General features: G+C 34.9%; 1 protein-coding gene across 5 annotated transcripts; it reads left to right on the top strand.

Moving 5' to 3' along the window:
* The first annotated feature begins 194 nt into the window (after positions 1 to 194).
* LOC127125449 (cationic amino acid transporter 2, vacuolar) lies at positions 195 to 21,515 on the top strand. 5 transcript variants are annotated; one of them, XM_051054228.1, is made up of 15 exons: positions 195 to 899; positions 16,592 to 16,774; positions 17,229 to 17,430; positions 18,189 to 18,273; positions 18,492 to 18,632; positions 18,794 to 18,912; positions 18,989 to 19,085; positions 19,616 to 19,788; positions 19,887 to 19,953; positions 20,080 to 20,238; positions 20,327 to 20,573; positions 20,716 to 20,821; positions 20,937 to 21,049; positions 21,129 to 21,204; positions 21,354 to 21,515. In XM_051054228.1, exons 2-15 carry the CDS (start codon positions 16,765 to 16,767, stop codon positions 21,481 to 21,483), a joined length of 1,725 nt encoding a protein of 574 aa, XP_050910185.1. In that variant the 5' UTR covers positions 195 to 899; positions 16,592 to 16,764; the 3' UTR covers positions 21,484 to 21,515. The 5 variants fall into 5 exon arrangements, with proteins under 5 accessions (XP_050910185.1, XP_050910192.1, XP_050910209.1 ...); XM_051054235.1 differs by lacking the exon at positions 16,592 to 16,774 and having other exon boundaries at positions 196 to 899; XM_051054219.1 differs by lacking the exon at positions 195 to 899 and having other exon boundaries at positions 16,254 to 16,774.
* Positions 21,516 to 23,207: the final 1,692 nt, after the last annotated feature.

Genomic DNA, 23,207 nt, shown 5'->3' with positions numbered 1-23,207 from the left:
CCATATTTATCCCATTTATCCAATCAAAATTAGGCTTTAATTAATATTATTATTTAAGAAAATTTGAAAATAAGTAAAAAAATTCTCTCTCTCCAATGTATAGCTTCCAACGGTAAGATGGAAAAGAGAAAAAAAAAAGCTTCCAACGGTAACATGGAAAAGAAATAAATAAAAGGACACGTTATCCCTCTCTCTTAGCTACTAGACTCTCTCTCCATTCAGTACCTCACCCTCTCATCTGTCAAAGCAGAAACAAAAAAAGAGAAAGAAAAAAAGCTTATTCTCATCTTCCTCGCGAACAAACTCTTCACACTTCCACCCTCACTCATCTTCTTCCTTTAACCAACACTATTCACATTTTCCACAAAGGAGGACAACCAATACTCCCTTTCCGACATCATCTCCCTCTGTCCGTCTCCACCGGCGAAACCCACACACCCACTGTCTTCGCTTCTTCTTCACCACCTACCATCCGCCCATATCCATCGTTGGATACACCACACCAACATACACACCGCCTCACTCGTACTCTCTCCGTCGCTCGCCGGCAGCCCCAAACTTTGTTCTCCTCTATCGGTGGCGGATTCGAACCCTCGCCTTTAACCTTCCACCGGATTCAACCCCGTAACCGCTGCAGAAACCGTCTCCATCGTTACCAAACACAACAAGACGTCAATATTGAAAATCTTGGAGAAGCACAAACTTTTCAACTTGGTCTCTCAAGGATGACGACCATGTTGTAGATACAACTTTAATGGTTGCTGCTAGTTACGATTCAGATTGTGAAGTTTTTAAGGCTCATCAAGCACATAACGTATGAAAGGAAACCACTTCCACAAACAAAATCAAACATCACTCCTAGAGAAGACATACAGCAGTAGCGAGTTCAACACGACACGGTAACGAATCGAAATTTACTATATTGTTCAATGTTCAGATTTTTTTTAGAAATAATTAGATTATATTGTTCATTCACTGTGTATTTCGGTACTGGCTTAATGGTGAAGTTGCTGCGATTATTTTCTATCAAGATTGTTGCCGACTATCTTTTAGATATGTTATTGTTGCCGACTATCTTTTAGATATGTTGTTATCGGAAAATGTTGTTATTTGGTCTTAATTTGCATTGCATCTCCGTTTTTGCGTATTGGTTTCTCGTCTTAAATATCGATTTGGGTTCATTACATTATGGTTAGATTTCAAAATCATGTGGTAAAAGTTGTTAATGATGCAGCATATTTTGAGTTACTGCTAGTTGCATTTGTGATATCGAAACCGGATATTTTGTAATGAAGATTCGAAATCGTCAATTTCGATATATTTAACTTTGTATATTGATGTTGTGTTTATTTTTAAGAAAATAAATGAAAATAAGTATGTTGAGGTTGCACCATGAATGTCATATGTTGTTGTGGTTGGCATCGCGCATAACAGTTTATGTCATGTTTTCCTGGATGTTATGTTGTTTGTTACAGCCATAGTTTTGGTTTTGATTCGGTTGCAGTAATCTATGCTGATGGATATGTTGTAATATTCTTTTCCGGGGTATTTTCGATGTGATCGTGTTGTTGTTGTTGTGTGCTTAAGTTGTCGCGTTTAAAATCGAATATCATTTGCAACTTTGACGTGTAAATGTTTCGATTATATTTCTGTTTCAATTGCATATTTACTTCCTTTCCGATTGGGTTATACCGTTTTGGTATTCGATATTATAATGTTGAAAATACTGTTATAAACAGGAACTTGTATCATATTTTGGTTCTGTTCTAGCTGTTGAATCATGCTTATAGCTCTAATATTTGTTTCGGTTTCAATATGGTTGCATTACATGTCGGTTTTATTGCATAAATTTCAATGCCGTATGTTCTGCGATGGAGTGTGTTTCGGGATGAATAACCTTGTAAATATTCATAAGATGTTTTTTTTATTATGCTACATTATTATACTAGTTTCTATAACATTGATTCAGTGGAAGATTCTTATAAGGTTCAAGGTATATCATGTACTGTTTTTTTCTATAGGCTTTTTTTTTGTTAATTTTGATTTGTTTACATTGTTATGGTGTTTGTTTTGTATAAAAGCATTTGTGAGTATCCTGTATATTGGGCATTTGGGGATTGTGTAGATGTTGTTTGTGGTAGCTCTAGGAGAAAAGTGTTTAGTGTCATTTTAAAAGGTGTTTTACTTCAGTTCCTGTTGCTATCACTTTTAATTAGTAATGCTTATTTATTTTTCTTCCTTTTAATCACTGTTTTGTTAATTCATATCATGTGAATGTCTTTATGTTTGTTAATAGCATATTAGGTATAGTAAATGGGAATGAGAGACACAGAGTTATATCATTTATACTACCATCATTCTAATTTTTTTTAACGTTTTTATTTGACCTCAATTGGTTTTATTATAATCTTGTTTTATTACTAGATCGACGAGAACCGGGAATTAGTATTTGGTATATAGCTAGTATAGGAAGAAAATACTTTCTAACTCTTTAAAAAAAAGTTATTTACTCATTAAGTAACAAATTATATTTAAATGATTACCTAAATAATTTAATTATTATAGATAACATTTTGTAAATAACTCCATTTTCTTAATTTTAGATATATATTAATTTGATTCATATTTTGATAAATGGATTTTCTTTAGTTGATTATTTTTTTAGATAATTAATTATTTTTCTAATCATTGAGCAAATTATTTAATTAATCGTTTAATCAATCTCATGTGTTTAATTGATTATTTAGATGATTCATGTTTACATCCTCACATGTAAATAACTTTACTAACATTCTGTACCATTCAAACCACAAACACAAATCATACAATTCTTGATTTAAAATCAAGCCCCCTCTCAAAACAAACCCTTTGTAAGTCGGTCGCTTTTAAAGCATCGCCATCAATCTCACATGGCTTACTCTTGGGCCTTCTTACAATGAGACCTATTCGATTTTAATTAATCGATTAGATGAACTATTCACTAAATAAATTCAATCCATTCACAAAATACAAATTTTAAACCTCGATCCGACATCGAGTATTCTTTATTAAAATTAAATTAAAATACTTAATCATAGTTAAATACTATTTCATTATGAAATAAAAAGAGAGATGGTTTTGAGTTTTCAACTCCTCTCCTCGATTATTTGAATACGAGTTCTCTTATTCAGTTAGTCAAATAGTCGTCATTTCTATTAACCTAAGCACAAACAAATCAAATCCTTTTCTTAACAAATTGTACGAAAAGGGAGATGACTTTGAGTCTTCAATTTCTCTCCTCGATTATTTGAATACAAGTTCTCTTACTTGGTTAGTCAAGCAATTGTCGTTCTTCCACAAACTTCCAAACCCCGATTAAGTCAAAATATCTTCGCAGTAAACTAAATGAAAAGGGAGTTGACTTTGAGTTTTCAACTTCACTCCTCAATTGGTCGAATACGAGTTCTCTTACTCGGTCAGTCGAACAATTGTCATTTTTTCACAAACATACAACTTAACCAAATCATTTTCTTAACAAATTGTACGAAAAGGGAGATGGTCTTGAGTTTTCAATTCCTCTTCTCAAATGCTTGGATATGAGTTATCTTACTTAGCCATTCAAGTACTTGTCGTCTATTCTAAAAATACATCAACCATACGTAAACTTATTTTCATAACCACTCAGATGAAAAAGAAAGCGGTCTAGAGTCTTCTATTCCCTTTTTCGATTATTAGGATACGAGTTGTCTTACTCGACTGTCCGAGTAATCTTCGTCGATTTAAAATACCTTAACTATTATCAAACTTATTTTACAATTAAGGATGAAAAAGAAAGTGGTCTAGAGTCTTCTATTCCCTTACCCGATTATTGGGATACGAGTTGTCTTACTCGGATATCCGAGTAATCGTCATTCATTCAAAACACCTTAATTATTATCAACTTCTTTCTATAATTAAGGATGAAAAAGAAAGTGGTATAGAGTCTTCTATTCCCTTTCCCGACTGTTAGAATACGAGTTATTTTACTCGAACATCCGAGTAATCGTCATCCAACAAAATGTCTCAACACATCAAATATATATATCTTCCGCACCCCCGTGCGATCAAAACATCTTAACCAATCAAAACATCCAACATATTAATCCAGCTTGTCACCCTCGTGTGATCAAAACTCTTTTTAGAAAGAACACTGTTTAATCCTTTCTAATGCGCACAACAAACTAGTGCTTAAGCCTCCGCCGAGAGTAGACAAGCCAACGTTTAGCCTTTAGAACGCATTCTAAATAGTTATTCGGTAAAAAACACCAACCAATCGTAGTCCCCGAACTACGAATGCTCTGATTTCCTTATTACATCATAAGGATACGTAGGCAGGAGTTTGTTGTATCTTCGCGAACACACTAATAAAAAACCTCCCCTTTCCCTTTCTGAGGTTCTCATCCATTTCTATTTTTAATAATTTTATAACCCAAAGATAACAAACAAACATAAATTAACACCCAAAATGCAAAGTAGAACTAAAAGGTTCCCGTTGAGTACAACAGACGTAAGGGGTGCTAATACCTTCCCCTTACGTAATCCACTCCCGAATCCGAATATGGTTGCGACTGCCATTATTCCATTTCCTAAAGGTTTTATCGATATTTTCCTATTCCTTCATTGGGATAAATAAAGTTCGGTGGCGACTCTGTTCGAACGTAATTTTTTTTCCGCGACCATCGCGAGGAGTCGTATTTTTCGAGATGCGACAATCATATTTTAAAATTGTTTTAAAAATATTAAGATCCCACTTTATAAGTGTTGAATATTAGCACAAAATCAAAACAGATTCTATCGTACAACTCATTATGGCTGGATTTAAATTGTAATTAAATAGTAATTAACCCGTATTATTTTATTCTTACCTTATTTAGGATTAGCATTTATAAGAAGAATAATTACCCTTATTTCCTAGTGTAATTCATATTCTATAAATAACTCTTATATACTGTGTTATAGGATATACAAAATAGAAAAACATATTTCTATATGGTATCAGAGTAAAAAAAGAATTCATTAGGGTTTTTTGTTTTTGCTTCCGCTATGTCTGCCCTTTTTTTCCATCCCACACAATGTCTGATACCAAGTCCTCATTTTCACCCAAACATTCCTCACCCTAACCTAAAACACCTAAATTAGCCTGAACGTACCATGAAAACCACATTGTTCAGATCACAAATATTCAGTTGAACGGTGCTAATTATCTTCGATGGTCGCAATTCATTAGTATGTATCTCAAGGGGAAAGGAAATACTGGCTACATCACTAGCGACAAAAAACAACCAGACAAGGCAGGTGCAGATTATGATACATGGGATGCTGAAAACTCCATGGTCATTACATGGTTAGTCAACTCCATAGATGAAGAGATAGGTGCAAATTATCTCTGTTATGATACTGCAAAAGAACTTTGGGAAGGTGTCACCCAAATGTACTCTGATTTGGAAAATCAATCCCAAATCTATGAATTAACTCTCAAACTAGGAGAAATTCGGCAAGGCGAAGATTCAGTCACCAAATACTTCAATTGTCTCAAACGTATTTGGCAAGATTTGGACCTTTTCAATGAGTATGAGTGGATATCACCTGCCGATAGCAAACATTACAAGAAGATGGTGGATGTTAGTCGTGTTTTCAAGTTCCTTGCAGGTCTAAATGTTGATTTTGATGAGGTTCGTGGCTAAATTCTAGGCAGAAATCCTATCCCTCCAATTGGTGAAGTCTTTTCAGAAGTACGTCCCGAAGAGAGTCTTCGGCAAGTGATGCTTGGCAAAAATACAACAGTTGTCCCTCCACCAGTTGAAGGATCTGCTTTGGCAATTCCCCGTGTCAATCGTAAACCACTTCCTAATCAATGAGGTGGAGACAAGACTCATTTATTTTGTGACTATTGTGGGCGCAATCTCCACACTCAGGAAACTTACTATAAACTACATGAACGACCAAACCATGGCAAGGCTGGCAAGTTTGGTAACCGTCCTATGCCTATGGCCAATGAGGTTGATTCGTCTCCATGTATGAAGGAGCAAATGGATAACCTTCTTAAGTTTCTAAAGTTCAATTCATCTCTTAATATTCCTACTGGAACTGTGGCACAAACAGGTAAGAATTCTTGGGCACTACCTGCCCACAACCACTCTAATACTTGGATAATAGATTCAGGGGCATCTGAACACATGACTAATTGCTCTCATCTATTCAATTCCTATTTTCCTAGTTCAGGTTTTGAAAAAGTTAGGATAACTGATGGTAGTTATTCAAGTATTGCAGGCAAAGGCAACATAAAAATTTCAGAGCAAATCACTTTGCAATCTGTTTTACATGTTCCTAAATTCGCTTGTAATCTTCTATTGTTCATAAATTGTCTAAGGACACTAATTATTTTGTTCTTTTTCGTCCCTCTACTTGTGTTTTTCAGGACCAGAACTCGGGGAAGACGATTGGAACTGATAGAGAGATGAATGGACTATACTACCTTGATGGGATTCAGTTTGGCAATACAACGTTTTTCGGTTCAAAGAGTACAAACTCATCTCCTGTTTCATATCAAGTTATGTTATGGCATAAAAGATTAGGCCACCCTAGTTTTTCATATCTTAAGCATTTATTTCCTGGTTTTTCCAAAGAAATAAATTACTCACAATTTCATTGTGAAGCTTGTCACTTAGCTAAAGATCGCCATGTGTCTTTTAAATCAAAAGCTTATTCTGCTTCCAAACCTTTTTATTTAATTCACAGTGATGTTTGGGGTTCTTCAAAAATTAAAACTATGTTTGGAAAAAATGGTTTGTGATATTTATTGATCATCATACACGGTTGTGTTGGGTTTATCTCATGGAAAAGAAATCAGAAGTTGAACAAAGATTTCAAGATTTTTTTAATATGATTAACAATCAATTTCAAACCAATATTGGCATTCTAAGGTCTGACAATGGCACTGAATATTTCAACAAATACTTAAGTACATTCCTTGTAACTAAGGGGATAATTCATCAATCCACTTATCGCGATACTCCACAACAAAACGGTATTGCTGAAAGAAAAAATAGACATCTCCTCGAAGTTACTAGAGCTATTATGTTTTCTATGAATGTACCTAAGTATCTTTGGGGAAATGCTTTATTAACTGCTTGTCACCTCATCAATCGAATGCCATCTCGGGTGTTACAATATGAAAGTCCTGTACAAGTGTTACAAAACAATTTTCCTACATCCCGTATTATTACGGATCTTGCCCTTAAAGTTTTTGGTTGTCTCTATTATGTTTACATCCCCAATGTTTTTCGTTCTAAGTTGGATCCTAAAGCCGAAAAATGTGTTTTTCTTGGCTATGCATCCAATAAAAAGGGATACAAATGTTTTAACCCAGTTACAAAGAAATTTTTTGAAAGCATGGATGTTCACTTTGTTGAAAATCAACCTTTTTTTAAAATTCTCTTCAGGGGGAGAGTTAATGTAATAATAAAGAAGATAATTTTTGGGAAACTTTGCCTGCTCTAGATGATATTGTAACTACAAATCATCCAAGTGCCAAGATAATAGAATCTGAAACAGGGGGAGAAACATTGATTAAGGATGATAATCCTGAACTTAAAGTGTATGTTCGGAAAAAAAATCCACAAAGGTGGTGCAAACCCTATTGTCTCTCCAGTAGAAATCCAATCTGATTTACCAAGTGAAGGTCCTATAGATAATCTGTCTTATAGTTCTTCATCTAGTAATTCTTCTTACTCATCCAATGATTTATCTGATTTTTCTATCACACACCCACAAGGCATATGTATCTAGGATTTCTAATTTGTTTGTGCCCGGAACTATTCAGGAAGCATTAAGTGATCCGAATTGGAAATTAGCGGTGAAAGAAGAGATGGATGCTCTAAACAGAAATAACACTTGGAGTATCACTGATCTACCATAAGATAAAAAGGCAGTAAGGTGTAAGTGGGTCTTTACAGTGAAATGCAAGGCTGATAGAAGTGTGGAAAGATACAAAGCGAGATTAGTAGCAAAAGGATTACTCAAACTCATGGTATTGGTTACCAAGAGACTTTTGCCCCGATTGCTAAGATCAATTCTATCGCAATTCTTCTTTCTCTTGCAGTAAATTTCAACTGGACACTATATCAATATGATGTTAAAAATGCCTTCTTAAATGAAGAATTACATGAAGAAGTATATATGAGTTTACTTCCTGGATTTGAAAAAAATCTTGGAAGAAACAAAGTATGCAGATTGAGAAAATCCTTATATGGATTGAAACAATCGCCAAGGCCCTGGTTTGAGAGATTTGGAAGTGTTGTTAAGAGACATGGTTTCACCCAAAGTCAAGCAGATCACACTATGTTCTTTAAACACTCATGTGAAGGTAAGATTGCTATCTTAACAGTGTATGTTGATGACGTTATTATTATAGGAGATGGCGTCAAAGCAATTAGTGATCATAAGAGAAGACTTGAGGCTGAGTTCGATATCAAGGACCTTGGAAAGTTAAAATACTTTCTTGGGATGGAGTTCGCAAGATCTAAAGAAGGAATTTTTCTCAACCAGCGCAAGTATTTACTCGATTTACTCGCATAAATAGGGATGGCAGGGTGTAAAGAAGTAGAAACACCAATGGATCCCAATGTGAAACTAAAGTCAGTTGCTGAAGATGAAATAGTAGATAGAGAATGTTATCAATGATTGGATGGAAGACTAATTTATCTGTCACATACAAGGCCATATGTAGCCTTTCTGTTGTACCCCTAAATTTGCCCTCCCCTTTTCACTTTTTATTCGACTTATAACTTAAGACTCGTCTATACCCATTCATACCTCATACATGTGCATCATGCATTCACACATGTGTCCTAAAGATTATGCTTCACTAAACCCTAATCAAGGGAAGGTATGGGAAACCTCTCAGAGGCTCATAACCCTAAGCTCAGATGATCTTTCACTCAGTGTATGTTCCTCTTAGCCTCCTATGCTTGGTCCGCCCATTTTGCCCCCTTGGTGCTCGAGTCTTTTGGCCATGTTCATGTTTTAAGTCAAGTCATTTTCATTCAATTGGCCAATTTCTTTCATTTTTATCCCTAAAATATTCATTACATGCAAAAAGGGTGCAAAAAAAAGGGTGTATTACATTGGAAAAACTCATTTTTGGAAGTTTTAACCCTGTGAGTCGACTCATGATTCGACGCAAAACCTTCGGGTCCGAACAAGTCGACTCACAGGTCAACCTAATGCTGGAAAATCCGGTTGAGTCGACTCATTCAATCCATGCGTCGACTCGTCTCTTGGTTTCATTTGAACCAGGTTGCTTCGGGTCCGAACAGGTCGACTCCCAGGTCAACTCAATTCTGGAAAATCCTAGTTGAGTCGACTCATTCACTCCTTGCGTCGACTCATTTCCAATTTTCCTTTGAATCATTTCGCCGCGGGTCCGAACAAGTCGACTCCCAGGTCGACTCAACCATGAGAAAAACTCTGTTTGAGTCGACTCATTCCCTATTTGAGTCGACTCATAGCTTGTTTTGCATGAATTTTTACACTGCTGTGAGAATGAAACTTTTGGGATTGACACTTGGACTCTCATTACGGAAGATATCCAAAGCTTGCGATCCAAGACCAATGCATACCTGCATAAACACTGGAAAAACCGTGAGAACTCGACAACACTCCAAGGTTCGGTATTTCATCAAACTTCAACAAGCACATTTGAAACACAGTAAATCTGCAGCATTTTAATTACCTTGAATTCTAATTTTTCTTTGTGTTGGTAATTTTACTAATTGTCTTGTTAGCATTTTAATTAGGTCTAATTAGGCTTTAGACTTTAATTATAACTAGTTGGAGTTTTGTATAGTTTTCTAATTAGACTTTGATTAAGTTTGTGTTCATAATTGGATACTTTTCGTCAAAAGACCATTTTACCCTTTAGGGGTAACTTTGGACATTTCACCAATATAATCACATGCTCATCTAGAATTAGAATTTAACTTAGAAATTTAATCAACTCTTAACATTAACATGATCCTTTAGGGTAGCTTGATTAATTTCTAACCATTAGATTAGGTTTCTAACCTAAAGTCCCAAATCATTTCAAACCCTCCGATTTAAATTGATCAAAAACAATTTTGATTAATTAAATCCTTTGAACTTGTGTAATCCCACAGTATAATTTTAGTGACCAAAAGACCATTGGTCACTTAATAAGACTTTTCTTCTAAGCTGTGGAGCTCGAAGCCTCAAGTCAAGATCTTCAATTAAGGCATCCTCAATCACACCAAACAACGGATTATACAAGACAAATCAAGGTCAATATTTGGTAAGCACGATCCCATTTGCACGAAACGAGCCTTAAGTAGTAAGGAATGATGAGAGGGAGTCTCTCATATCCTCGTCTAGAGCGACTTTGCGTATGCCCCAAATATTCAAAGCGTTCACCCTTGTCCATAGACTTTAGTGCAATACGAATCGATTAAACTACCAAGTCTTCTTCATACAAGATCAACATCAATACAAGGATCAACAATGAAGATTCTTCGCCAACAACTTATCAGTTAAGAGAAGTATCATACAAAAAGAACCTTAAGTAGTAAGGAATGATGAGATTGAGTCTCTCCTATCCTCGTCTAGAGCGACTTTGCGTATGGGGAGTATGCCCCAAATATTCAAAGCGTTCGCCCTTATTCATAGACTTTAATGTGATTCTTATCAATTGAATGTCAAGTCTCTCAATTCATCTATCCATTCTATTCACTTCTATTCAATCATTCTTTTGCCTCCAATCATTCTTACTTTCAGCCCTAGTAGGCTGAACTACGAAATCTATGATTTCCTCATTGCACAATGAGGGTACGTAGGCAGGAGAATTCAGATTCTTCGCTAGCTATCTTATTTATCAATCTATTATATTTATCGATCAATCTTTCAACACCCCAATAGTGGAGCATATTTTGCTATTGGAAATTTGTGGTTGTACACCCTCTTCCAATCAATTCTTTATCTTGTAAGGTGTTAAACCTTGGCACCATTCTTTTTCTTGTGAGGTGTTAAACCTTGGCTCTTCGATTTTGATCTTCTCCTTGAGAGTCGTAGACTCTGGCATATCTAACTTTCTTTTCCTTGTAAGGTGTTAAACCTTGACCCTTCGATTTTGATCTTCGCCTTGAGAGTCATAGACTCTGACATCTAACTCTCTTTGCCTTGTAAGGTGTTAAACCTTGGCTTTCTAATCCGGATCTTCGCCTTGAGATTCGTAGACTCTGGCACTTGACATTCTTCGCCTTATGGGGTGTTGAACCTTGGCTTTTCGATTTGGTCTCCGCCTTGAGAGTCGCGGACTCTGGCATATCTATCCTCTGTTACCTTATGAGGTGTTAAACCTTGGTTATTCAATCTAATTCTCAGCCCTGAGAATCATAGACTATGGCACTTGATTCTCTTCGTCCTGTAAGGTGATAAAGCTTGGCAATTCAATTCTTTGACATCATTAGTTATAAACTTTGGTATTGATACCTCACCTTGAAGGTCGTGAACCTTGACACTCCTTTTCAGCCTTGATGGGTATTGAACCCTGGAAAATCAATCTATCAATCTCCTCTTGCCTCATCCTTCTTTGCTTTCAGCCGTAGTAGGATGAACTACGATTGCTCTGATTTTCTCATTGCACAATGAGAATACGTAGCCACGAGGGTTCGAATCCTCCGCGAGTATACTTATTTATTCCTTCTGCCTTAGGGAATTCTTCTATTCATCTCCATTATACATTTATTATTATTCTTTCCTTCACTCAATGTGATATACCTATTCTTTGAGCCAACTACATTATCTCTTTGTGCTCCATCTTGTACCTCCTTGTGAATCAAGAGTTGTTTGGCTCATATCCCAAACACTTAATTCCTCTCTTTTTTCGGTTGTTCCAATATAATGATACTGCATTATAAGCCCTCACTTATTGGTTCTCACCATTTTACTCTTGGGTTAACGTTTTCACCCCTTGTTGGAGTTCAAATCACATTATCCTTTGGTTTAGACCATACTTGTTATCACACTTCTTTTCATCTCTTACCACTAGTTCTTTGAACTACGGAGCTCTGAATTCCTCATTGCACTATGAGGATACGTAGGCATGGGGGCCCCAATCCTCACTGAGCACTTTATCTATTTCTTTCCCTTTCCCCCCATTCTTTTGTAAGTAATCTTTAGATATAACACCTATTCGAGCGAGAATAATCAAAACGGTTCCCATGGAGTACCATGGATGTTTGGGGTGATAATACCTTCCCCTTGTATAACCGACTTCCTTACCCAACATATCTCTTTCCCCCGGGTTTTATCGAGTTTTCTCTTTTCTTCAGGAACAAATAAAGTTCGATGGCGACTCTGTTGTATGTTCGAGCGTGCGATACGTTCAGGTATATTTCTGCTAGCTTCACTTTGCAGTGAGTGTAATAAGCCAATTTATGCATGCACCAGGGGCAGCTCACTTTGAAGCTATTTTCAGAATATTAAGATATTTGAAAGATACTCCAGGAAAGGGGCTGATATTCAGAAATAGAGGATATATAAAGGTTGAAGCCTATATAGATGCTGATTGGGCATGTAATATAAATGATAGAAGGTCTACCTCAGGATACTGTACTTTTGTAGGTGGAAATCTAGTTACATGGAGGAGCAAAAAACAAAATGTTGTAGCTAGGAGCGGTGCAGAAGCTGAATTCCGATCTGTGGCCCATGGTTTTTGTGAAGTATTATGGATCAAAAAATTCATGGAAGAATTAAAGTTTTTTGGCCCAACTCCAATTAAAGTTTACTGCGATAATAAGGTTGTTATTTCTATTGCCTATAATCCTGTCCTACATGACAGGACGAAGCATGTTGAAGTGGACAATCATTTCATCAAAGAAAAAATTGACAACGGTGAGATTTGTATGTCCTACATACCCATCAAAAGTCAAGTAGAAGATGTTCTCACAAAGAGTCTTCCAAAGAGACTGTTTGATAACATGGTGTACAAGCTTGCTATGAACGATATATTTATGCCAGCTTGAGGGGGAGTGTTGAATATTAGCACAAAATCAAAATAGATTATGTCGTACAACTCACTATGGCTGGATTTAAATTGTAATTAAATAGTAATTAACTGTATTGTCATACGGTGAACTGACTTTATGTGTTTTTGCTTTGGAAAGCAAATGTCGCGGATAGCAAGAGTCGCCACCGACTTTTCTTTTATCCAATAAGGAAAGGTGGAAAAGAACAGGAAAGACCTTAATTAGATTTTGGGTTCGGGAGGTACATTATACAAAGGGAAGGTGTTAGCACCCTTTGTATCCATGGTTATCCATGGGCTCTTAATTACTGGATCACTTATGTTTGTCTGAAAAAAGTGTTTGTGAATTGCTTAAAAATGTTTTGAAAAGAGAGTTTAACTTTGTAATGATTCTTGTACGAATGTATACAAAGTATTTATCTCGTTTAATTTTGAAATCGGTTTAGAAAAATATAACTTGGCAATGATTCTAGTACGAATGTATACCAAGTGGTGATTTTCTAGTATTTGCAAAGTGTGAGGTATGAAAAATATTTTAGGTGAGCCAGCAATTAAGAGTTATACCACCCAAGGTCTTTATGGGCATTTCCTATCCTTATGAGGGTAAAACTGTCCTTACTATTGAGAAGTAAGTAGTCTTATCCCTTTGGATGTAAAGGGACATCGTAGGGTCATCGTTTGGTCATTGAAGGCAACATTTGTAAGGATACCTTAGCATTCGAGGGGACGATCATCATTTAACCGTAGGCTACAACGAAGGGTCATCGAGGGACAAAATCATATATTCGCAGGCAACATCCGAGGGACTATGATTTATTTTATAGGGACATGATGATTTAACCGAAGGGTCTTTGCTAAGTGTATCCCCCCATTCGCGGGACATGACCATAATACCGTAATATCGTAAGGCAACAAAGAGAGGTCCAAGATCACATATTCAAAGGCAATATTTTACAATCAATTAAGTAGTTGTAATCAATTAGGTAATTAGGTCCACGTTAAAATTAATTAGGTAATTAGGATGGATCTCCACATTAAAAAATCAATTAAGTACTTAGGATGAATCTCCACAAGGGTATCCCACAAATAAAGTGGAATACCTAACAAGCTACCTTCCCCGGGAGTGTATGAACCCTTACAAAACTCAGCAAACATGTCAGAATACCAAATCAGGGTGCAATCGAGAATTACACCATAAAAGAAACACAACAGTAGGAATGTCAGGCAAAATAACGCATGATTAAAATAGAACAGATCAGATAAGCATAGAACAGAACAACCAAAATATTAGCGACTGCCACGTTCGCCTTTGCCTCGCTTAGCGAAGGCCTAGCGAATACTCGCTACATGCTCGCTTAGCGATGTGCTAGCGAGCGGCTGCGGGTTTTGAATTTCAGAACAGTACGATCTCAGCATGCTGCACGCCCTATGGTATCCAATACAGAAATTACATGGTTCAGCATTCACGATATTCAGACACACTTAAATTCACATGCAAAACCTCAAATATGTTTATGAATTCAATTATAATATCACATGCAAACTAAGAACATAAAGCAATAATAGTTATGCAAACCTGTTTGCAACCTTCAATTGGCAAGTCGGATTGAGTTGGGCGGAGGTAACTTTGATGCAGATGAATTTCCTTCAGGGTTTCCTTTAGGGTTGCTCTGAATTCTCTGGGTTAGCCTCCAGGGTTTGCTGTGCCTTCTCTCTATCTCCCGTCTTCGTTCCGTTTTCGTCCTCCGTTTTCCCGACTGAAGTTGTGGTATTTATAATGCTCTTTTTATGACCTAATGGGCTCAGAATGAAGCCCAAAATTTTCTGGTATTCGCAAGCTTCGTTAGGCGAGTGGCGTAGCGAAGGGTTCGCTAGGCGAAGGAATTGCTCGCCTAGCGAGCAAACCAGTTTAGGCCATTTTCTGGATTTTGTCATCCGTGTGCTGGGTCCTTGTTCTTTTAAGGTCAATGCCTTGAAAAATAAGTTGGAGTGCCTTAGAAATGCCTTGTAATATTAGCGGGCAAATTTTGGGGTATGACATGTATTATTCTATTCTTACCTTATTTAGAATTAGCATTTATAGGGAGAATAATTACCCCTATTTCCTAGTGTAATTCATATTCTATAAATACCTCATATGTACTGTGTTACGAGATATACAAAATAGAAAAATATATTTCTATAATAAGACAATTACAACAACTGATCTGCAAGTTGTCATTCACATGCTTATCAAAATCTAATGCACACAATTTGGGGAGGGAACCTATTGCATCTGATATGAATTTTCCTATTTTGTTGTCTGGCGTGACTCGTCCTTCCATGCCTTCTAAGTCAGAGGGAATTTTGTCATAAATGGTTGGCTTTAGGATATCATCCGCCATAACAAGAAATCAACTTCAATCATTAAAATTAAAAGTAATTTTACTATTCTAAAACATTAATTTGAAATAAAAAATACTCATTTTAATTAAAATCTAAGTCTTTTTCAAGTTCATATACAGAGAGAAAGACAAACTTCAGATTTGATGTTACTTCATCGTCGCCACAAAAAATTGGGGGAAAAACAACAAAAAAATAAAAAGGGGATTGTAGATCTAAACCTCAAATGACATGCATATCAACTTTTTCAAATTCAAATGAAAAAATAATGAACATAGTCCAAGAATAACAATTAGAAGAAACAAGAGAAAAAACAACAAAGAATTTAATAAACGAAGGATGCAGAGATATCAATGGTTACCCATTGTTATAAGAAGGTGCTTTGATTTGAGTGTTGTTGTTGTTGCGTTTTGAAGATGAAAATAGTTAAGATTTATACGCATTCTTGAGGCTGTATTTGTGTGAAGAGAGAAAAATGATGTGACATCTAAAGTTCTAATGAACCATATGAATATTGAATATTTATAATATAAAAAGGTAAAAAAAAAAATCACCTGTCACATAAAAAATTAAAATTTTTTTACTGAAAATTTAACAGAAGAGATTAAGTTGCTAACAAAAACTATTTAAAGGAATATCACGTTTTTTAATTAAGAAAAAAAAACAATAAATTAAGTTAATGAATAAAAAATGAATGAAACCGATTTTTTTTTAATAATTTATAAATTTTTGGGTTCCATAAATAGTATCGTCCATGTTATTATAAATTATTCATATCAGAAAAAACTGTGATTATAAATACAAGTACATACACTTTCAAGAAGTGAAGAAATCAAAGGGAAAGTGAGAAAAAGACAGAAAACGAAAGCATCATGTTGATAATAACGGACCACTCATAGAGAGAGTGCAATTTCTCACATACACAAACTAATCCAAACATTTCACTATTACTACTAATAATAAATTTGAAATGATTCTCTGGTTTTCACACCAATATTATATTCATCATTGCTATGTTTATCTCTATTGCTTACTCCACTCTCAATTCTGAATCCATTTCTTGCACTTAACCTGTTTGATATATTGCTTCTTTACTAACAACAATAAAAACTAAGGTTTTTTAAATGGGCTTTGCTGGTTTTGATTCACAAGAGGGTAATGGTAGTAGTAGTAGTAGTACTACTACTAATCATGGAGGACAACATGGTTCATCGTGTTCATGGAGGTTTCTAACAAGGAGGAAGAAGGTTAATTCTCATGTTGAGGACAACCACAACAATTCTCATGGAGTACAACTTGCTAAGGAGTTAACTATTCCTCATCTCATGGCAGTTGGTAATTCAATCATGTTTTTCATAAGGGTGTTGATTGGATCTCATCGATTTCAGTTCCAACTTTTGTTTTCACTTTTCATAATTCAGATTTTGTTGTTGTGCTTTTTATACTTTTAATGCTAGTTTTTTGTAATTATTTTGAAGAGTTTAATTTTGATATAATGTTAGCGTGTAAAAATTCACACTCTCAACAGATCAGAATCAATCACATGTGTGACTTTAACAAAGTTACGATAAAAGTCCAACATTTTTTTTATGGTGTTGTTTAACTAGTTTAAGGTTCCTGTCTTTTATGGTATTGTTTAACTAGTTTAAGGTTCCTGTCTTGTCTTGAATTTTGGTTTTTGAGACCCCCAGAAAAAGGAAGTTACCCTTTGACTTGAATTTTATATTTTGTATCATATTAGATTTCAACTATGTTGATGAGTTGTTAATTATTAATTTATATGATTCAGGGGTAGGTGCAACAATTGGTGCTGGTGTGTATGTTCTAGTTGGAACGGTAGCTAGGGAGCATGCTGGACCTGCTTTACCACTTTCATTTATGATTGCTGGACTAGCAGCTGCTCTTTCAGCTCTTTGCTATGCCGAGTTGGCTAGTCGCTTTCCTTCTGCTGGAAGTGCTTATCACTATGCTTACATATGTCTTGGTGAAGGGTATATTTACTCACCTTCTTTACATTCTTAATTTCTGAGCAATCAGGAATCGTCGGCATTCACACAGTCAGGACCTATGTAGCACGGACACCTCTGAAAAACAGCGTGTCTGGATCGCACACTTGTACCGACACTTGTGATTACGTTTAATTAATTTGTTTTTTTAAAGTATTACCGGTGTCGCCGTGTCAGTGTCGGGGTCGTGTTTGGGGTGGACATCAGTGTCCATTCGATCAAAGATAGAAGGGTCTAAATTTATATTTGATATTTTGAATTATAAGAAAAATTAAGATCTGTGTTTGTTTGGACTAACTGATCTTGATCTCACTACCGAAGTCTCAAATGCGTTAATTCAGAATCCTCTGATGACAGGGAATCCGAATTCACCGTTTTTTTTTCTTCTTTTCATCAGAAACCATGTTATTAGTGAGGATCATTCACCGGCTTTGCCAAATGATTAACCTCTGCTAAGGAACATAACTGACCACCTTTGGTTGATACATTCGATAGTGATTTTATAGTTGTTATCTCTTTCTTAGTGTTTGAAAGTTTTTTTTCAGTCCATGCTTTGGTTGACTTTTTGAACCAGGTTTTAAATTGCGATTGGAGTTATCTCTAAAACTTTAATGTTGATGATTGAAATTCTAGTTATGATGTTGAGTTTGGTTTATTGAATGATTGAAATTCTTGTGTAGGCTACATAGCTTATTATTATATATCAATTGAGATTTGAAATATTTTATGTACTATGCTTGTAGGGTTGCTTGGTTGATTGGTTGGTCCTTAATTCTGGAATACGGGATTGGTGGAGCTGCTGTTGCTCGTAGCATAACTCCTAATTTGGTATAATGTTATTTTACTTATTTTATTTAGTTTTTATTTGAAATGCATCTATGAAGCATAGACACCGACAATGGACACAACAGTAACACTGTCGTTGATACGTAAACACATGTGTCTGTTTTCGATTTTGTCTTCCTCAGTAAATTGGCTTGATTGAATTTAAAGTAAAGATTATCTGATGCAAAGTGTTGATACGAGATAGACATTTATGTGATTAGGCGGCACTTATTGGCGGCGTTGACAACTTGCCAGCATTTTTATCCTATCAACATATTCCTGGGATTGATATTGTTGTAGACCCACTTGCAGCAATTATGGTATTCATAGTTACTTGGGTCCTCTGTACTGGGATCAAAGAGGTAAATCTTTTTAACGTTTTTTGTTTTGTTTATGTATGATTCTCAACTTAGCTTAGTTTTGTACTTTAATCTATCATTTGTATAAAAGGATTGTGCGACTAATCCACTAAAATATATTTTCTTATTTCATTTTGATTTGAATTGTTATTACTTGTATGCAGAGTACAATGGTACAAAGTATAGTCACATCAGTGAATATATGTGCTTTGATGTTTGTCATAGTAGTTGGCGGTTATTTAGGATTCAAATCTGGATGGGTTGGATATGGTCTCCCAACCGGGTAACTTACATCTTTCTTTTTTACTATCCTTATTCCATCTGTATATGTTTGTCTCTTATTTTACTTTTAATAATAGGTATTTTCCATTTGGGATAGATGGAATGGTTGCTGGTTCTGCAACAGCTTTTTTTGCATACATAGGTTTTGATGCAGTTGCCAGCACTGCTGAAGAGGTATACATTATGATGATATATCATGTTTCATGTAACTTATCTTTTAAGTAAAATTGCAGTAAAAAAACGGCTGACGCGAAAATTTGCAATCATTTCAAATATCTTTCACCCCCATAATATTATTGCAGTTAAATACGGATCAATGTTTTCAAAACCGACTGGAGATTGAGCTGGTGAGATCTCTAGGTCATGGTTCAGTTGGTTGAATCACGGTTAAACCGGATGACTAATAAATAAATAATATTAAAAAAACGAAGCGGTTGAAACAACGGTGGTTCAACCAAGTTTGATCTGGTTCTAAGAGACTAAGAACTTAATGTGGTTGAACCAATAATTGGCCTGTTCTTGGTTCAACCGGCTGTATCAGCCAGAACGGTTTTAAAAACACTGATACAAATTATGCATTCATGAAGCAATTGAGGACACATCCAAAACCTTGACGTCCCGACCACAATCACAATTGCATTATTTTAAAACATCGAGAGTAACTTCAAACAAACTTTCTAATATTGTTTTACTTTGATAAACAGGTGAAAAACCCTCAAAGAGATTTACCACTAGGAATTGCTGCTTCGTTGTCTCTATGTTGTGGACTCTATATGATAGTATCCATTGTTGTTGTTGGTTTAGTACCTTACTATGATATCAATCCTAACACCCCTATATCCTCTGCATTTGCTGACAATGGATTGCAATGGGCAGCGTAAGTTGTATAGATTTGCAACTCAATTCTGATTTTTCAAACAGCCAAACAAGTATGCAATAGTTTTCAAATTTCATTTTTCTTGATTGTGATTGCAGATACATTATAAATGCTGGGGCTATTACAGCACTGTGTTCATCATTGCTTGGTGGAATGTTGCCTCAGGTAAAACTAATTAGAACTCTCTGCCCTCTTTTTGTATTACTTATCTTTCCTTTTTTTTTTGTTTTCTTACAAATCAAAGCAAAAAAAAGCTAAATTTTGATGTGTTTTTTGCTTAATGTCTCCCAGCCAAGAATTTTGATGGCTATGGGAAGGGATGGACTGCTTCCACCATTTTTTTCCGACATAAATAAGCACAGCTATGTTCCTGTAAAGAGTACCGTAGTTACTGGCCTTGTTTCTGCAGCCTTGGCGTTTTTCATGGATGTCTCACAACTTGCTGGGATGGTAAGTCTAAATCTATATTTGCAATTTTTAGAAGGGTTGTTGTGTTAGATTTGTCAACTCAATTCAAGTCCTACTTTGTATTCTACAGGTTAGTGTAGGTACTCTTCTTGCATTCACCATATCAGCAATAACTGTGTTGATAGTAAGATATATCCCACCAATTGAGGTTCCATTGCCCCTTTCTCTACAAGAACCAATTGATGCAGAGTCAACCGAGTATGATTGGAGCCATTTGGAAACATTAGAAAAAGATGCAAAAAAGAAAACCTTAGTTGTTCAAGAGGATGTATCAGTTGATTATTCCCTTATTCCCAAAAATCATGCAATAGACACATGTGAGTTATGCTTTTCCTTTTCTATTCAAATAAAAGGTGCGTCTGATATCCGATATCCGGCAATGTCAGACATCAACATGATAAGTATGGTTACATTTAATTATACCATTTTCTCCTTACTCCTATTTGTTTATGGATGCAGTTGTACATAATGGAAATAGGAAAGAAACTGTGGGGTGTGTAATAGCATTCATATGCTTAGGTGTATTTATCCTTACATTTGCAGCTTCTTCTACACACTTTCTCAGGTTGGTTTAATGGCAGATTTTTCATTTTTCAACTTGCAAAAACATTGATCATTTATATATTTTTTGATGTTGCAAAAACATAGGAGTATTTCTTAATGTTTGTTATTAACAACAGTTCAGTTAGATTTACATCATGTGGAGTTGGTGGCATTCTTGTTTTGTCTGGTCTTGTCTTTCTAACATGTATAGATCAAGATGATGCAAGGCACAAGTTTGGAAACTCTAGAGGTATAATTTATGGTTTACAATTATTTATGCTAAAATGAGGTTTGAAATTTAAAAATAATTCTTATTAATTTGTTTTCAGGTTTCACATGTCCTTTGGTGCCACTGCTACCTATAATTTCTATTCTTATAAACTCTTATTTACTTATTAGTCTTGGGTAAGTATCCATTTTCAATTTTCAAAGTTTATTACTTTCTTTTCAATTTTTTTTATATTTATTCAATAATCAATATATCTCAGATTGCAAAGTATCCTTTAATTGCAAAAATTCATTATCTAATTTATGTTTTTGTATATTTTTTGAAGGGGTTCTACATGGTTGAGAGTTTCTGTATGGCTAGCATTAGGAATTATTATTTATGTTTTCTATGGTCGAAACCATAGCTCTCTCAAACTTGATGATGCCAATTATACCCCTTCAACCTTTTTTGCTTAATTATACATGTCTAAGAAAATATTTCCACTTCATTTCATTAATGGTACATCTAATTATTGTACAGAAAATGAAAAATCCGTGGTTCATATAGGTTATAGTCATAGTCTTTTTTTTCTCTTGGAGATGAAGAAATTGATCATGTGAAAGTATTTTATAAGAAAAGTGTACAAAACTTTAGCTGTTGATATTTCAATCAACAATTTAAAATTGTTAATATATATCTATAATTATAATTATAATTATAATTATAATTGTAATTGTAATTGAAGATTTAAAAACTTCTCACATTGGATTTTTCTTAATGATATGTGTTATCGAAAAGATGCACTCTATAACACATATCATTAAGATAACACATATCATTAAGAAAAGATGCACTCGATAACACAAATTGCCAACTCATCATATCATAAAATTTAGCTCGGTTAACTTTCATTGCAAAGAATCTTTCTCTTCTTCCTCTCAGTCTATTCATACTATGAATCGTTTCATGAACAACCATAATATTTTATTGTATGCTGCTATCTGGAATAAAACTTATTTGATAGGGAGACATTATACTATCTATATAATTCTTGAGTCTATTCAAGATACTTTGTTCAAAATTTTATATATTGAATTACAGAGTTATGGACCTAAACTGATTCACAAATTGGAGGTTTGGAAGTTTAGGAATCAAACATAAGTCTGTATACTTTACCTCAGTTAAATTAGATGGATTGTTCCACAAGTTTTGGATATAGCTGCAGACATTGTTCTCTACAATACTCCAAGAGTTTTGATAGAATCCATCCGGGCATGGGGATTTCCAGGGTGCCATGTCATAGATAGCCTTTTTTTTATTTCCTCTTTTTTCAACTCTTCATTCAATTAATCAACACACATTTCTTCTAACAAAGGAAAGTTGCCTTTGGTTTGTATCCAAGCTTTAGTCTCCACATATGGGGTAGAGAGCTTATGATAAATAACACACATTTCTTTACGAAGAGTCTCTCCTTGATCTTGGCTATCGAACAAAAAGATAAACACGCCAATGATAATAAAGGAAGATAAAGATGAAGACAATGTTTGATCAAAAGCATTTGGCAAATATCTTCAAAGTTTAGGTTAAACTCGTTGATCTTTAAAATATTATGATTCCTCTCTTATATCACTTAAAATCTCAAAAATTACCACTTAAACCTAAGCTAAAATATTTTCAAAGTTAAAAGATCGAAACCTATGAACTAGGCATTTTCAAATATGAATTTTCAATGAAAACAAGTTTGTAATCGATTACAGACTTTTGGTAATCTTACCATTGTCAAAATTTTAATATTTTTGAATGTTGGAAGCATATAATCGATTACAACATCATTGTAATCGATTACCACCTGAATCAATGCACTTTTTCATGAAAGAGCGACTTTGCAATGTTGTGTATTGGTTCACGGTTCCTCTCCAACATATTGCCTTGATTCATAGAGGTTTTTAAGTGTGTATAAATGATGGTTTATCATTGAAAATGAATTTACAACTTTCACATTCTCAATTACACAATTCAAAGATCATTTTCAAATATCATTCGTTTTCAAAAATGGTTTGAAACTTTCTAAACTCTCATAAACCAGAAAAAGTTTCAAAACCAAAACAAAATCAGAGCATTTAAGTGATATACATTTGAATTGTGATATTGATAAGAATCAACAATCATAGCGTGAATCAGATTATTGTATAAATAATAT

The sequence above is a fragment of the Lathyrus oleraceus genome, chromosome 1 (assembly GCF_024323335.1).
Source record: "Lathyrus oleraceus cultivar Zhongwan6 chromosome 1, CAAS_Psat_ZW6_1.0, whole genome shotgun sequence".
Lineage (NCBI taxonomy): Eukaryota > Viridiplantae > Streptophyta > Magnoliopsida > Fabales > Fabaceae > Lathyrus > Lathyrus oleraceus.
The sequence above is the reverse complement of the archived record's forward strand: the minus strand, read 5'-3'. Positions and strand labels throughout refer to the sequence as shown.